The sequence below is a fragment of the Larimichthys crocea genome, chromosome XII (genome assembly GCF_000972845.2).
Source record: "Larimichthys crocea isolate SSNF chromosome XII, L_crocea_2.0, whole genome shotgun sequence".
Classification (NCBI taxonomy): domain Eukaryota; kingdom Metazoa; phylum Chordata; class Actinopteri; family Sciaenidae; genus Larimichthys; species Larimichthys crocea.
Window position 1 is genome coordinate 7,770,468 of NC_040022.1, and position 18,087 is coordinate 7,788,554.

Consider the following 18,087-nt stretch of genomic DNA (forward strand, 5'->3'; position numbering starts at 1 on the left):
TCCATTTGTGTTGAACAGCAGCCGCTTCTCATTTTGTGCTGCTTTGTACAAACCGCAAAAAAATTCAAACAAAACCTGACCTGGTGTCAAACACTAAAACGCTGCTGGTAGATGCTTCTTTTCAGTGATGGACCTGTTTTTAGTAATGATCTCTTTGAAAATTAAAGCGGAAATGATTTACAGATTGTAGAACCATTAAACAAGGCGCACACATCTCTTATTGCCACCACTATGCATTAGTTTGTTTTTTACTGGAGGGAAATGGATGAAATGATACAGAGAGGGGTGACTGCCTTCCTTAATAGCAAAGTAGTGCAGACCAACGTAACAGCCATTGTCACATCCCATTCCTGCCAGGTCTGAGGAATGTCCACTCCCTGACACTTGTCCAATCCAAGCTATCTCGAGCTTTCTCCTCCAGCATCACGGCAGCTAATCTCTCCTGACACCTCACACAGCCGCGACGGGGAATCACTCTACCCTGAAAACAATCCAACCCTCCTCCCTCTCCACCCCAAATCTTCACCGGCCCCCTTCTCCTTCTGTCTATCTTCCTTATATTTCTCTTTACCCTCCCTCTGTATCTATTTCTTCCCCATTACTTCTTTCAGTGGCCTACTCTTTCTCTCCTGTCTCCATCTGTCTTTGTCAAACCTTATACTGCTCCTCCTCTATCTCGCTCAATCTTTCCTCCCCCTGTCTTTTCTCCTTCATCCACACTTCCTCACTGGGTATATCATGCCTCTGTTGATGAGAATCTGAGAAAAGACGCTGTGATTGCAGATTGAGGAATAGGCTGTATTTCCTTAAGGACTCATCAGCATTCGAGAACTGCATTTTACTCTAAAGTTGGAAGGCCTTTATCTCCGAGCACACCTTTACAGATGGAGAGAAGCTCACAGGATCACTTCGGGAAGCGAAGGAGGGAGCATAAACACAGACATCTTTCCCTCGGCGCACATCATCCTAAATATACTTTAGTTTTTGGAGAGAAAAGAGAGATGAGGGACTTGCTGATAGGATCTTTTTTTAATGTTTGCACTGACAGGCCATTGTTAAAATTTGTAGTTTAAACAGAGAAAGAAACACACATTTTCACTCATGTTGTTTGCACTGCAGCTAGTTAGTCTCACAGAACAAATGAGATCCTTTACAGACCGTTTTCCCGAATTAGCCTATTCGAGATACAAGAATTCTCGCAAGACAAGTCACTCAAAAAATCCCATTTATTATTTAAATGTATTCAACAATTCCAAAAGATAAGATAGACAAACATGTCATAGATTTCATTTACAAGCTGTTTGTTCTTCTCATCATATCTATAGAGGCTCCCCACCCTACAGAGCACAATCTCATTGGCTGCTGAGTAGAATATCTGTCATTGGCTGTAGCACAGATTAACTCTGAAAAGGAACGATGTAGCTATGGCACGGCACATGCTAAAATGCAGACACTCACTGGTATGCACAGACACATACATACTCACACGTACAAACACACACGCAGACATACACACACACACACACACACACAAACGTGCAGTCATAATAGACCTAGTCACTCATCCAATCAATTTCATTCTCAAGCAAGCTGTCAGGCCGCCATGTTGAGTAAATATTACCATAATGCCTGTGTCTCAGTGAATATGCGGCTAATGAATGGATGACATCCAGTGAAGCTCAGAGACACTGAAACAGAAAAATTGCCCACTCACTACTGTGCCTGAACCCCCTCCCCTCTACCTCCACACCATCTCATTCACCTCATACTTCTCGCCCCATCTCAGACACTTTCCCTCCCTCAGCTACCAGAAGCCACTTTTTTTTTTTCTTTTTTTTTGTTACCTCACAAGAGGGCTCGAGGGTCGGCACAGCAAAGAAGAAGAAGAAAGAACAGGTGAGGTCTTCAACTAGGTTACCTCTGAATCTGGAGATTTTGCTTGGTCACAAAGCTTCTTGTGTCGCGTAGAGCGTCTACATAAAACTAGAACATCGAAGAGACGATTTGAACTCTACTTTTAATCCGAACAGCAGCAGGACACTGTGTGTGTGTGTGCGAAACAGCGTTGTTTGTGGAAAGTATAATATCTATAATGAGATGTTTCATTTTTCAGATACATTGGAAGGTATAGTGCAGAATGTATTGTTATTCTCCACATGAACAATATATAGTTACCGTGCTGTTCCCAGCGATGAAGAAAAACACCCACTGCCATGAAATACTGACAGTCTTGATTTAAAGAATTCTTTTCCAGCTGTTAGATCTCTGAGCTGTGTCACATATAACATCTCACAAAACCGCTCTCTCAGTCAGACAGAATATCTTCACAAGGGACAAATATATTCTTCTTCATTATTTTTTTTTTTTAAATCTCATCTGTGTAGGATACTATGCATGTCTACAAAATAAAAACACAATCTAAGGAAAATTTGCACAGAACAACACTACAAGTTTCAGTCAATTGAGTCCACTCAGTACAGTCCAGACAGTACAGCTGACTGTTGCCACTGTGGAGAGAAGAGGTGAGATCATCCACGTTTGCAGGGTTTTCATTTTTGTTGATATTTCTGTGCAATGGAGCAGAGCTGAAGAGGAGGAGACACTGAAAGCGAGGAGCTTCTGACACGTCGGCAGTGGCGAGGTGTGCAGAGAAAAAAAAAAAAAAACAGCCCATCTCCTCACATACCTTCCCGCCTGGGCCCTTCTCAGTGCGTCCTCAGGAGCTTTGCATCCAGGCTCAGGCTACAGAGCCTGGATGTCTTTGCTGATGGATATGAAGCAGAGGTGTCCGTGATGATGGAGAGAATTAGGAAAACTAGAAAGCATTCCAGCTTTTAACACACACACCCCACCCCACCCCCCGGCGTACAACTCTTTCTCTCAATCTCTTCCTGTCTGACTGTCTCTGTGTCTGTCTGTTCTCAGTCTGCGTAGAGGATGAAGCCAGAGAAGGTGCTGTACTTGTTGTTGTTGCCTCCATGGGCTTTGCCTCCGTCCAGTTTGATGTAAACCTCGTCCCCTGCGTCCAGATGGAGGATGACGCTGTTGGAGGCGTAGTCATAGTTCTGGTCAGCGTCTTGGGCAATGGCGCTGGCACGAACCTGCAAGAACAGGGACAGATGAAGACGTAGGAGAACAGTCAAGCTTGTTAGCTACAGAACATATTAATACATCAGCTTAATTAATTCATAAGGATTAGGTTGTCGTCCTCTCATACTGCTTATACAGGTAGACAGATGCTGTATTGCACTGTTCAATTCTCCATTACAGCCTGAAAGCTCTCACATGTTTTTAACAAGGTTACACAATCTTTTCTGAGCTTTGTATTTTAGTTCACTGGTTAGATAAAAACCAGTTTTTATTATTTATTTAGTTTAGAGAAAGTCTCGGAGTTTATGAGAAAATAGGGCATTTGTGAATATGTTGACTATCTTCCAATGATAAAAAAAAATAAAATAAATCCTGGACCATGCCTTAAATCAGATCACCAAAAAAACTAGTAACATCTGTTTTTTTCTTTATGGCCTGAAAGTGATACCTATTGATAAGGTTTTGAGATATTTTACTAATTAACTAGCGAACAGACAAATGAGACCAAAATCAATACAATAAAACAGAAAAACTAACAAAAACAACTTTTTGGCAGAGGTGATGAAGGAACCTGAAAAAAATCTGTCACCAGTCTGATAATTCGCCGTGCTGCTGCTGCCACAAGAGAATAAGCTTTGTGCACAGAAGGAGAATGTATTAGTCAGGGAATATCAAAGTAAAAACTCAGTTTTCAGTGTACTGTTTTGGAAATCTCACAAAATTTTTCATGTTGGAGTTAAATGAATTACTGGACACGACAATGGCACAAATAGTTCTTCATATTGATATTAAACCTAGAGGATCGACCAGAGGGTCAGTCACCTCGGGTCTTTCTGTCAAACAGATTTATGGTTTCAATCAAGCCAGTGGTCTTTCACAGAAGACCTAATATTCAACTTTGGAACAAAAGGGTCCACAGAAAGAGAAAGACTCAGAAACTCAGCAACAGGGCAGGCTCCAGGGCCTTCTCATTGTGGAGGAAATACAATTTAAAAAAGAAACACTGAGGACAGACACTGAATATAAGCAAAAATATTTTATAACTTATAGCAAGGAGTGATGAGATGAGAAGATTTCTTTTTTTATATTATGCAGACTCATTCCAGGGGTGTTTATCTCTATGTTTGCCTATGTCTGACTGTGTGTGTGTGTGTGTCTGTGTGTGTGTGTGTGTGTGTGTGTGTGTGTGCATGTATATTCTGCCAGTCTGGCTATAAGACGTTTGGAACAGTTTCTAAATAACCTGTCCTGGCTAATTAAGACCTCCACCACAAACACGCTCTCTCTCTCTGGGGAGGAAAGTGTAGCTGCAGTGCCAAATGGGCACTGAAACAATAGCTGTGTTTTCAAGTGTGTGCGCGTGTGTGTTTGTGTGGCAGAGACTAATTGAGCGTATTATCATTAGGAGTGACTATTACAATATGCTGTATCTTCAAGACGTGTAAGTGTTTGTACAGTAAGCCTCTCTTTGCCAAATACAGTGCATAATAAAATCTAAGCTATGCGAGAGGAATGTTAGGAGAAATGAGCGGCGACACACAGTGAAGGTCGAGACTGGATGTTGCCAGCATACAGTGTGTGCCTTTGTCTGCCAAGCAAATAGGCCTGATTAAATATAATGCCCCAGAAACATTATTATTATTATGTACAGGGCAGTCTGTTAAGTATTTGGGCTTTGACATAACAGCACTTTCTGTTGTTTTGTCTGAATTCCAGCACTTTGGGTTTGATATGTAAAAGAAATTCTATTTTTTTTAATCACATGCATTCCCTCTTCCTGTTAAAACCCAGTGCCTACATTACCCACAGTGCAACCCAACCACCAGCATTCGGGTGTGTTATACAAGCAGCAGTGTAGTATAGCCTCGAGCAACAAGCCTCAAGCAGCGATGAGCAGCGAGCTACAGAGGTCTGGTAACAGCTCTGTTGTGCAGCTCCCTCCGGAGCCACAAAAGGCTTTATAAAAATGTTTTTACATGATGTAGTTGTATTTCTCCAGACCTGTAAATAGACGATGATTTGTGTACAATTGGTGCGGTTCCTCTTCAGACAGTGACTATGAGCTTAAACCTCTGAGGAAGTGTTCACATTCACACTGGGTGAGCAGTATAAGGACAGACAAACAAGGAGGTTTCATGATCAGTGTTTTTGTCAATCACTGGCTGAAAGCTGGTACTTTAACCTAATAGGCAATGTTTCATCTGAAGCCCAATGTGCTGGTCGTGCATGACAATAAAAAATGTGCCACTTTCTAAATGCTTACAGTCTGCACTGTACATCAGTGCGATTAAAAAGCTACTAACAAGGAGAACCGCGCCAGCTGTAACTTAAATGGTACAGAATCGAACGAAAAGATCATTATTTGCTCTGAAATGAAAACGGAATGTACTGTACATCCTTTAAAGTAGCCACTGGTTAAATAAGCCAATTAGTCACTTCAGTCTCTGGTCAGTGGGGTTGAATCAAAATCAATATTTTACGTACATTTGAAGTGTTTCCTTGAGGCCCATTATCGGGTCTCTAAAGTCCACTCTGGCCCTCGCCTTGGCTCTGTGTTTGTCCACACAGCTTTAAATCGGGGCTTTTTCGAGCGGGTGTCGACAAGCTGGCCCAACAGGCGGCATAGAGGATGCCCAATAATTAGTTGGCCTATTTAAGGAGTACACACAACAGGCATATTGACAAATGTGAGGAGAGGCCAGCTACTGACAGAGAGCTCCTGCATAGAGAGCATAACCGTTGCCAAACCTAACAGGAAGTCTAGAGCTGCGGGTCTCTTGACATTCGGATAATAAAATCGGAAATTATATAATTTTGCACAATTTAAAGATTTCTTTAAATTTTTTTGTTTGTGTGTATTTTTACTCCATACAGATGTGACTCCTTAGTCATCCACTATGTTTAATGTCTTGTCTATGGATTCTTTTAATGAGGCTAAATTGTACTAAGGATGTTCTTCCTTCCTATTGTCTTTTCTGGCACAATAGCTATCAGTGATAATGTTAAACCCTCAGCTCATCCTTTGCTGATTTTAAGCAACCTGCTGTTGGAAATATAAAAGTGTGCAGAGGATGTGCAGAGGCGTGCAAAGTCTTATTAAAATAGCAAATGTAAAGCTTTCAAACTGGATATTCAGTGGTTTGAGTCACTGTTAAGAGTACATGACAGGAAAGAGAAACAGTTCTCTAAATTTGTGTGGTAATTGTGCAATAATTAAAAAAAAAAACTATTATAGAAACAACATTTCTTAAGAGAAGTATGTAAGATGTAAGTACTTTTCTCCTAAGCACCACAATGACAGACAGACAGGCTAGAGTGAGTCTTTCCTGCATCACAACTGTAAAAAGCTTTTAAGTGGTAAGGTGCCATATCTGTGACACCTTATTTTGAACCTGGATAAACCAAGCTGCATGAAACACTATGCCGGTAACACTGCAGATCTTTCAGTCAGAGATGAGAGAACATTTCTGCTAGTAATCCCCAGAAATCAATGTTGTCCATGCTGCCACAGTGTCCATTGGTGAGACGAAGAACTATTCAGCTTATTTATGACCAACATTAAAACAGATTTTCTATGATTCGGCATTAAATACAAGGACTGCAAAACATTTCTCAAAAGTTACACAATCTGAATTGCTTCTTGTAAATTGTACTTTCTTTGTGTGCTTCTCGGCACAGCCCAATATTCTCAGCCCGAATTCCTACGAAGTCCTCCTGTTAACCATCAGACACTCGATTCCTTGAATGATTTTCACTTCCCTCACAACACCATTGAATTGTGGAGGCGAGAGGATCACACCTGACACCTCTTAAGTAAGTGTTTTTAACAGCTTTATTGTCAGTCTTTTGTTTTGTTTTTTAAACCTCAATTGTGATGGACAGTGAAATGAATAAGAGTATGTGAAAACAAAACTTTCATAGTGAGTCAGAAGAATTTAAAAGAACATCGAGCACGGCACAACACCTAAAATTATATTTGTGCAGAGAATAATTTATTTACAGCAACATTTCGGTGTTAATGACCTCCCTCAGGTTGCATAGAGACAAGACTAACTTTATTATATCTTCCAAATCACCTTCTTTATGTGTAAAAAAAAAAAAAAAAAAAAAAAGGTGAAGGTTTGGAGGGCGTCTCAAATTTCACGTTGAGAAAGTCACGTTGGTGTGAAATGTGCGAGCGCTATAAAGTGTAATCTGAATAATGAAATTCTGAGGAGAGGTTTTAAGATGCAGAAGTAATATATGGAATATTGTACTTTCTTTTTTTTATTTTTTTATTGTTTATCCTCCTGATTAAATCGTGCACAGCTAATATCAATGTGCAAACAAAGCCTCCTGTTCTGATTCCGAGATGCCGGCGTCCAGTGCATATTAATATGATATGATGAGCCCTGAGCGTGCAAAGTCAACACCATCCTATTAGAGGGTTACCGCTTTGGGTTGGTGGAGGAGCAGGTGATGATGGCTCAGGAGGATTTGTCAGTTGGGATTTTAATGAAACTTTATCAAAATATTTGCCTTCTAGGTGTTCACACAGAACCTGGAAACCTCAGGCAATGTCACAGATGTGTAATATTGCTTAAATTATTCTCTTCATTTGCTCTTTAAGTGCACAATTAATGTTTTTTTTGGAAGGAAGAGGAGGGAAACAATACAAATATAAGATTGCCCTTTAGTAGACACAGAATAAGGAAAGCCCTGGTGAAAGAAACCTCCATGAAATCCTTCTGGTTCTGCCACAATGATATTTTTGCTTTGTTTTGTTTCTCTGCTTTAATGGTTTTTATCCCCTTCTGAGACTAACTGCTGCAGTCAAGGCCTCCTTCGTTCGCTTTCAATGATAAGCATGCATGAATAAAACCTCTCACTGTTTTTGAAATAATGATCAGGGAGCTCCTTTTTGAGCTTTTTTTTCCCTTTTCTTTCTTTGTCTCCAGTGCACACAACTTGTTAGGGATAAAAGCCAGTGTTTCGGATCCAGGGTATGGCAGATGTATAGCAAGAGATGAGCAGGACAAACAGCCAACTGGCAGTGCGTGACCTTGACTCGGAATATGTAGAGGAACTTTGACAAGACAAACAAAGCATGAGGCTGTAAGCGCTGGCTCGTGCCATGGTAAATGAGGTGTCATGCGATGTTGTCTTCCTTGTGGCTGCTCGTGCGTGTTTGCATCCCATCATGTCATCAACGTGATGGCTGTGATTGAATAAAATTCTGAGTGGATATTCAGCAAATTCGAGCCTGCGCTCGGGCTTAATAGATAATACGTGAGCACTCAACAACTGTGAATGTGAATCTCACTACACAACAATAATGTCATTTCTTTTACAGTAGGCCTCTATTGATATAATATTGAATAATAGTTTACATTATTTTCATTCAGGCGTGTTATGTCCAGGATTATACGTTTGGCTGGATTGCTTCTTTATAAAAGTCACGACAGTTTGAAGTTTTATCTGTTGTGTCTGGTGCAGCAGGAGCCTGCAACGTCCCACCAGGACAGCGATCTTACAAGAGGCTTTGTCACTGTGACAAGGACATGTCTCGTAGCTTCTCTGACAGGGATTTGTTGACTTGATGTTGATCCTCCATTTTGGATCAACGAGTCTATTGGTCCTCTTTAAATCAAAGTGTACTGCTGCCTAATTGTGTTTGAACATTCCAGCCGTGAGCTGCATGCCTAATAGCAGCTTAGACATCTTGCCCGGTCCAACATTTCTCTACAGCACACATACAGACACACACGGGAGAGACATAAACTTGCATATTTTGTGCATACACGTTCACACAGGGTGCAGTTTTACTGAAATAATGAGAACAGGGAACTACGGTGGGTTGCAAGAGAATTGTCATGTCAGAAAGCATCGGGTCTCCCATGTGTTGCGGGTTTATTTGTCAGAGGAAACTAAATGAAAACATGATAAGAGGAATGAAATGGTAACCGGAGATTTGCCATCTGTCAGACGAGAGTAGAAAACGGCTTTCTGAATTAATTTCACCAGCTGTTCTCTTTGTACCTGCTCAGCCTCCTTTGAAACAGAACTGACTTTACTGCACCAACCTATGGCTGTTTATGAAGTCGCTTGCATTAATGGTGGGAGTTGATTCAGACATTTCGTTTATCACATGTGCCGCTGATCCAAACACTGTAGAAGCCTTCAACAGGCCGTAATTCAGACAGTGGCAACAAAGAGTATGAAATCAGGGCTGCCTCTCCTGAAAGAAGGAGGACAACAGTGGTGGGAAAAAAAGAGCCATCAACTTTGACCTGCAATCCAGCCACTTCTTTCTTTCTTGTGTGCGTCTCATCACACTCAGTTAATTACTGCAATACACAGCACTGTCTACCTCTGGCACCAAAGCCACAGTCGCTGCTCGCAGCATTGTCTGAGGGGAGACTTTCACTGCAAAATTTTCAACCTTTGTTCACACTAAGCCTGTTTTTCAGTTGTGCTTTCTAGTAACCCAGAGGCACTGCAATTTTTTCCTTTCCTTTTTCTGAAATAAAATAAAAAAATAGGTAAAGTAAAGTGAGTTTCTGTATGTGTTTGATGACAGGCAGACTGTCAGCTTTGCTATGACGTGGATTTTTCATACAACAGCCGATTCATCCTTTCTCACTGGAGCGGTTGTTGATGTCTCACCCATAATCATCTGAAGAGGGGAGGCGGCAGGAGGTATTAAACGCATTGAGTTATGTAGCAGTGAGTCATTTGAATGACTTGCTGCTTTTCCCCGTGAAGAAGTACGGGATAATTGTTGGGATCACTGAAAACTGAATTCAGGGGGACGGCTAAATGTCAGGGGCGTAGGGGAAGAGAGGGATGTTTGCATAAGAGGGCCAGGAGCACTTGTCTGTCTCCCATATGGCCCTCATTATAATGAAGAAGCCTTGTGAGTCAACACCATAGCATCCTTGAGTCAGCCAGCCACAGGAGACAATCCATAGCCAATTTTAGACCGTATGTTTTTGCTCTCACAATACACGAGACATTATAGCAGTATTTCATGAGATACTTAGTCTGAGATGCCAACATGGGGAGTGTGTGTGCGTCCCTGGGCTCTAATGGCTCTCTATTTGAAGAGCTCAGTTCAAAATGTTTTCAAGTGATAAAATCATTACAGACAAGTGGTGGGCAGCTTTCAAGCAAGTTTTGAAACTTCACCAATAACTGATAGATTTTCTTCCCTGTGCTTGCAGATGACAGCGTGATGTCAGCTTGACATTTCCAATCTGTGTGGTATTTCCTAACAACATGGGCCAATCTTCATTTGATAGCCCTCGCACCTAATTAGGCCAGCTCTAATGTTCCATTCGGCAGAGTGTCAAATCCAATGTCCAATTACACAGCAGATCAAGGCCAAAGGTCCGCCTCCACTACCTCTCTGGCTGATTATAGAAGAAATGCCACGGTATACATCACACAGAAAGAAATGGGTCTGTCAAAAAGAAGGAAAGAGACCCACGTACATGCACGCACACGCATGCACGCATTCACATAAGGGGATCAATACCGCAGGCAAAGAGGCTGAGGGACTGAGGGTGGTTCTCTGAAACCCAGCCTGTCTATTTCAGACAGAGTCTCTCTGTTACACTGGGCAGACACACAGAGGCCTCTCAGTGCTGAAGTCAGACCACGATGAAGAATAGCAGGTCTGAACATTCCCAGAATGTTAAAATCAATCAAGTCTAAGTGTTGCTGTATCCGTGTTGAGATAACTCGCATGTTTAGTGCTTGCAAAAGGTCGCTCACATTTTTTTCTTTAATTTTTTGGATTAAAAAATGCCAGAAATCTGCCGCCTTTGCCTTGTAAAAAAAAAAAAAAATCAATAAAGACCATAACCCATCCTGAGCGATAAGCTGTTGAATTGAATCTCCTTTTTGTTATCCACACCTTTCTTCAGCGCATATGTCAATAACTGAATTAAAGAGAGCAGACCCTCATCCAGATGGCTCTGCTCCTATGTTTAATGTTGGGATTGACACCACCACATGCTAAACACAATGCGTGGGTTTCACCTGGATACAGAGCAACAGGATAGACAGTCTTGTGTTCATGTACACCAGAAGATGTTTATGATGGAAAATGGTTTAACGGGGAAATGACACGTGACTGAACCTGAGCTTGAACACTTTAGGGTGAAAAAAAATAATCTTTTCGTTGAAGCGAGGTGAGCGCAAAAACAAAATTTAAGAAAAAGGATTCTAGTGCAATGCATCACTTGAGAGCAATGAAGAATATTGATGGCACTGCGTGTTAGAAAGTGCAACCTGTGATGGCGCAATCTGGAATCTTTCCCTTTTAAGATGAAAACTTTCTGCACCTTTTTAGAAAAGTGAGCTCCGGATGTAGAGGAGAGATGGAGGGCAGTGCACAGTTGGGGTGGGTTGAGGCAGTGGGTTAGGAGGGTGGAGTGGGGAGGGGGGGGGGGGGGGGGGGGGGGGGGGGGGGGGGGGGGTGTAAGCGTGCGCGCGTGCGAGTGTGTGAATGTGTGTGTACGCGAGAAGGAGACTTGGTAATTGCTAGGGAAGAGCCATGTGCACGAAGGACGTTGAAGCTTATTAAAGGAGGAGACAGAGTGATTATTCACTATGGTCCTCTTGAGAGACTGACGCTGAAGTCATTGCTTTTAATTAACTCTGAAACGGTTTTGCGGATTAATAACAATATTAAGAAGGGAATGAGAGGAGAAGCGCAAACACATCCTGGATCTGGTTCAAGCTTTTTAATTACAATTAAATAGACTCGATGGCACAATAGCACAATATCTATGTCTTTTCTGTCCTCTTTTCTTTCTCCCCGTTCTACTGCGTCCAATGAATTTGTCTTCATTGTCTCTGCTGTGTCTCTCTCTTGATTTATTGGGGAGAGTTTAGGATCGGTTGGAATATTTGGCATGCGTGTGAAAGAAAAGGCAATGAAGAAGCCAAAAGAGTGTGTGTGGAGAGGAACTTGGAAAGCGGATAAAGAGTGCTGTGCTGAAAATAGATTTCTTATTTGCTTGTTTAGCAGGAAGCTTACTTTTTGGTCTCTTTGAAAAGTGTCAAAGTTCTGGGGACAGTGTAGCGATCCTTGTGTTGCCAAGTAAAAAAAAAAAAAAAAGGAGGAAGTGGAAAGAAGAGGCAAAGAAATAAAGTAACCCATGGATGATGGTGATGTTAGACACAGCTTGTAAGAACCCCTGGAGTGGGAGGAGCACATGTTGGAGGAAGGCGGCACTGCAGGGCCTGGAAACCCTGCTGGCTTCACTAAAGCCAAAAGATGATAAAATACTAGTATTGTCTGCAATTCCCTGGCCTTCTTTGTGCCATCTCACAATGTAGCATTTTTGCAGCCTTAATGAGCTGAGTAAAGCACCACTGTGAGTGTAGGAGCTTCACTTTGACTCTCAGCACTTCATCAATGATGTAGCATAAGTTGGCCCAACATTTATAACCATTCACAGTCATTTACACAGACTAAGACTCTGGGGCCTTCTCCATCAGCCAAGCACACAACCTAATAAACACCACAGCAAGAGGACTGCATCTTTATGTATAAGCTGTGCATAGGACAGGGGGAGACGGAGAAAGAGAGGCAGTTACCACTTTATAAACATTACTTGGGTCTCTGGAGATACACACTGTGTGCGTCTAACTTAAGTACCTCCGCACCCTCCTCTTGGGAGCACAATGAAGCGAGAACAGACGGCGTTTTATAGGAACATATGTTCTTCTTCCCCTATTATATATCAATGCTTTTACGCCCACCCATAAACATTACTGTTGAGTGAGACATTATATATAGAAGGCGATTGCTGTAACTCACTTTTTCTGGCTGGGTGTGAACTTGGCGAGGGTAAAAGAATTAACCTCTAGCTGCCTTGGTGAGACTGCCGGTTCACGCCACTGAGCTGGTGCCAACTGTTATTTTATCTCCAAGGTACATATATCATGGTCTCTCAGCACTTGTAATGTAAGACCCCCAACAGCTTTCTGCTTTAATCGAACTCTGTGTTCATTAATTGACATGTTTTTTTATATATATATATAATTCACTTGGCAACAACATGAGAAGAAAATGAAAATGAGCCAAAAATAATATTTTATCACAGCCAACAGATATGAAAGAGGTCAGGGATGCTTCTGGGCAATGATGACAGTTGGAGGATCAGATCTGGTGGATTTTTACTTTTTATGATTTAATTCATATTGCAGGGCTGTGGTGTGTCTGACTGTAGAGTGAGCTGATGCTGATGAATCTCCAAATGTTGAAATGAAATACACTTTAAATAATGCATTTCCTGTTACCCAGTATATTTACTACAGTAAAATCTAATATACATACACACCACACACTTTGAGGACAAGGTTATGGTGGCAAGAAATAAAGTGCAGCTGCAGTCTGAGTCTGAGTGTGCAGTTATACAGAAAAGAAGTGTGAAATGCAATGTTGGTATTCCCTAAACTTTCTCACAAGCTTTTATTACATTTTTAAAGTATTTCAAATTGTTGTCACTGAAATTAGATGACCTCTTTGCTGATTTTACATTTTTACTCTTTTTTATTGTCATACTGGAGACAAACTGTGTGGTAGAGAAACAGTCGCAACCTTAACGAAGCAAACAATATCTGCAATAACTGTTGTGTTAACATCCATATTTATTTCTTCTTTTTTTCTTTCTTTTTTTACAAGCAAAACGCATTTCACTTTGAAGATAAGAGATCTGACGGCTGATCGGAAAGCTGCAAACTTACACTGGCGCACATTACCAACCTGAGAAGACCCTCCGGGGCGCAAAATAAAATTAGAGCCCCATTATAATGATGCATCAAAGAAGCCGAGAATAGATCACGTAGACGTCCTAATGCGTTTAACACACTGCAAAGATAGATGGACCGGCGGACAGGCTGCGTAATCCGGTGAGCTTGTATGGACAAGTCTGATTATTGTAAAACGAAATGTCTAATATTTCCCTCCCCTCCTCTCTTTACACTTCCAGCGCAGATAAGCTGCCGAAGCTCACATAGTCTCAAAGTTATCTGAGACTTAAATTAGATGCACACACTGGCATTTCTAATAATAAAATATAATAATAATAATAAAAGATTACACAACAGTATAATCGCTTGTAAAAATACTCTTAACACTTGATAAATGTCAGGCGACCACATCAAACATTTCCAACTCCAGCTTTTTTATTTTAAAAGACCATAAACTCCGACCCACCGGCACAAACTGTCATTAAATTCCTCTGGATAATTATCAGGAGGAGAAAAAACGCACGCCTCATCGGCTTCCAAATTTTACAGTGCAAAGGCAAACCAGATCAGCGCGCACTTCCCCGTTCAGCTCAAACTGTGACCGTCCTTCGGTCCGCGGGACGCGGCAATGTCAGGACGCATCATGCACAGAGGGGACGCGGGTTGCAACCAGTCAACACATCTTTATCTCCAGGGCGCGCTAGGTGCCACAGCTGTGCGCTCTGGGCTTTTTGGAGGCGCACGGCAGATGCGCACGCTTTCCTCGCAATGTCACTTTTTACTCACTGGCTTTCTGGAAAATTAGCTGCCCTGCAACTTGGATTTTGAAAGAGAGAGCGTAGAGGAGAAGAGTGAGCATCAGAGGAGTCAGGGATGCTGAGGAAAGGAAGTGAGAAAAAGTTTCACAGGACTAACCTGGCCATTTTTGCAGAGGTCTGCCCACATGCTTGTTCCATCCCCTCCTCTCATCAGCACATGGTAGATGAAGAAGTATGTGCCCGGTATGCTGCAGATGAACTTGCCCGAAAGGCCATCATAGTTGTTGCCCAGGTTGGTGACCACGTCGTCAAACTTGAGGATTTCGTAGCCTTCATGGGGGTTCTTAAGCCCTGCATAGAAGGCCACCCGAGGCACCGTGCTGTAGGTGGCCGTGCTGATAGCTCCGTTCCCCCCCAGACCCAAAATCCCAGTCCTTCCCTGATCCCCTCTGTCACCAGGAGGCCCCGCTGGTCCTGGTGGCCCCGGTTCTCCGGGCGGTCCGGGTGGTCCTGGCTTGCCTGGTCTGCCAGGCTTCCCCTGTGGGCCCTGCAGTAAGGTGGAGGGTGGAAGCACGTTGCTGTGGTCGCTCAGTGCCTCTGCCTCAGCCTGGAGACCGGTGGAGCTGGTGCTGCTGGCCGGAGTGCCCTTGTTCAGGTAGGGGTCGCACACCATACGACAGGTGCCCAGCATCTCATAGTGGCTGGCATCTGTACCCACAGAGCTGACGAGCACGGGGATGAGGACCACCAGCACCAGGACCAGCATAACCCCTACGGCAGCCGCCACCAGGGTCTTCCTCCCGATGCTGAGTCGGGGAAGGGGCTGCGCTGCCAGCGTGGGTCTCCCGGGGGCGGAAATGGTGACTGCTTGGTGTGGGGAGCCTGTCACCGAGGAAAGGGACCCAGAGATCCCGAAAAGAGTTGCAAGAGGACCGGCAAGTGTGTGAGGGTGAGACAGAGACCCACATACACTTGGTACTCCACTCTGCTCTGCTCAGTCACACTAAAGTAGGCAACCAGTCATTCACACATACATAAAGACCTAAGGAAACTCAAGCATACACAAGGAGACATTCAGCGCGTACTTACAAACACAATCTGACTTGTGAGAAGAAGCAACAAGGATGCAGAGCCCAGAGGAATGGAGTGAGAGACAGAGGGAGCGAGACAGAGAGAGAGAGAGAGAGAGAGGGAGAGGGAGAGGGAGAGAGAGAGAAAATGATGAGAGTGGGTGAGTGTGAGAGAGCAGCCAGTGGATCTGTGTATGTGTGTGTATGTGTGTGTGTGTGTGTGTGTGTGTATGTATGTGTGGTGAGTTTGTGGTGCCGGATTCTCAGGCTTGGCTTTTTATACGGCAGTAGCAGCGGAGCCCCCCCTCTCCTCCCCTCCCTTCCCCTCTTCTCCACACCTCCCCTCTGCTCCCCCATCCAGTGAGAGGTTGGTGTGGTTACGTCCCTTTCTCTCTCTCTCTCTCTCTCTCTCTCCGGCTCACTCAGAGGAAGGACTTCTCATCACACTGCATTTCTTTCTACCACTCTCCTGAACCACGGAGGAGCTAACACAACCCCCCCCCTCCACCCTGACCATCTTGCTCCCCTCTCTTTCATCCTCCTCTTTTCCTCTCTCCCCACTCTCCCTCCTTTTCCCCACTTTTGATGCCGGTTCTCACTCCCTTGCTTTCTCCTCTCTCTTATCAGCATCCAGCCTCTAAAAATAAAGATGGAGCTGTGGAAAGACATTTTTTTTTTTTTTTTTTTTTTTTTTTTCCTGGAGGTGGGTTCTAGAGATTCATGCATAGACTGTATGTGCACAGACACAAGACAACACTTAAATCTGCTGTGCCAGGAAATGTGTGCAGCTTCTCAAAAAAAGGTGCTAATTACAAAAGTTAATGCCAAGAATTAACTCATAAGCTTGTAGATGATGCAAATGAAATATGCAGCCACTCATGTAGAAGAACTATTCTAAAACCTTTTTTGGTGGCACGTCACATAGGACCACTTAAAAGGTGAGAGCAGCAAATTTATCCTTCTGTCAAAGGCTGCTCTTCTGCTGTTATTTTATTCCCCTCTTTGCCTTTTCCCCGTGTCAATAACCCTATTTCTCTATCTGAATGCGCTGACACCATTTCTTATTGGTGTCTTTTTTTAGGTATTGATTTCATGGTTTTTATCAAATTAAGGGTCCTGGTAGGGGGGAAAAAATCTATATGCGGCAGTGATGTCATTTGTTTGACATTTTCATCCCTTGGAGTGATGAATGGTAAAGTAAGAAAGCAAATGACAAAGTCCGTAGACGGCAAACTAACACAGTCGTCGTGTGAAATATGTGTTGTGTTTTTTTTGGTCTAATACTGTACAGCTCAGAACACAAGATGGACAAATAAATCCAGTTGGATGGTGAGAATATGGCACATGTCAATATGAGCTGCTAATTTGGAGAAAAGTGTTCATGTCAGCCTCACAGAGGCAATGGTAAAAACAGCAGAGGCGGGCATTTCTTTCTTTATTTATTTATTTTTCTTTTGCACTGATATCTCTGGCTTTGAATCATAAAACTCAAGCCAATACATCTGGTAGCTCAATACCACACACCATCCAGTGTGCTGCAGTTCAAGGTCACAAAAACCGAAATTATCGGTTATATTCGGTCTGTTACAATCGTGTCTGAAAAGTAAGCATCTGGTGCTGTTTTAGGAGTGGCTGTTTGAATCAGTGAACATGTTCTGTGTCCTCTCTTTTTCATCTTTATCTGTATGTTTCTTTCCTGACGGGTGAGGTCAGCTCCGAGGTCTCTGAGTCTACGGGTTTTTAGTTCACCAGGTGTTTTTACTGATCAGTTCATCACTGCCAAAACTTGTGTTAATTAGTCAAATCAGCTGGTGTAGTCATTGGTTGGAATAAAAATCTGCAGATTGTTGGCTTTCCACGTCAAATGGTTGATTATTCCTGGCTTAGATAGGACGGTTTGTGCGTAAGCTGGACCAAGCTCTTGTGATGGATTGAGATGGATCAACGAGCAAGATGCCTGACTATTTGTCACCACTACACTTGACATATCACCAGTTATTTTGCTGCATTTCTCTCTCTTCATCATCATTAAACTTCAGTTGCAAACTTATGGCATCACCAGTTGGTTGTCTAATTTATCACTGAGCAGAGTCTGTGAGACATACTCAAATAACTGGCACACCAGGTGTGCCTGCAATGCATATTTGCCTGTTTTGTTGTATTCCTCATAACAGACATGGAGTTTGCCTATATGAGGAAGCACACAAGCCCTAAATTGGTTTTAGGGTTTGTTCAGGGGGCCGTTGTTTGTTCTTCACACCTGCTTGCTGTAACTGCCAGTCAGATCACTGTGCCCCAAATCTCTAAATCTCTGAACCACAGAGATCAATGCACACTAGAGAGGACAAACAGTGCGGTAGCGATGAAAGAGAGATGAGAAAGATGGGGAGACAAGCAATAGAGAGGCAGAAGCAAAGCAAGAG

General features: G+C 42.9%; 1 protein-coding gene and 1 long non-coding RNA gene across 4 annotated transcripts in view; one reads left to right on the plus strand and one right to left on the minus strand.

The window, feature by feature from the left end:
- Positions 1-18,087, plus strand: part of LOC109138490 (uncharacterized) — a 107,524-nt gene that overhangs the window by 73,324 nt on the left and 16,113 nt on the right. The window lies entirely within an intron of this gene.
- On the minus strand, positions 1,209-15,360 carry c1ql1l2 (complement component 1, q subcomponent-like 1-like 2). The gene is made up of 2 exons (XM_010737101.3): positions 14,752-15,360; positions 1,209-3,101 (listed from the first exon to the last, which is right to left on the minus strand). The coding sequence occupies exons 1-2, from the start codon at positions 15,358-15,360 to the stop codon at positions 2,922-2,924; spliced, it is 789 nt and encodes a 262-aa protein (XP_010735403.1). The 3' UTR covers positions 1,209-2,921.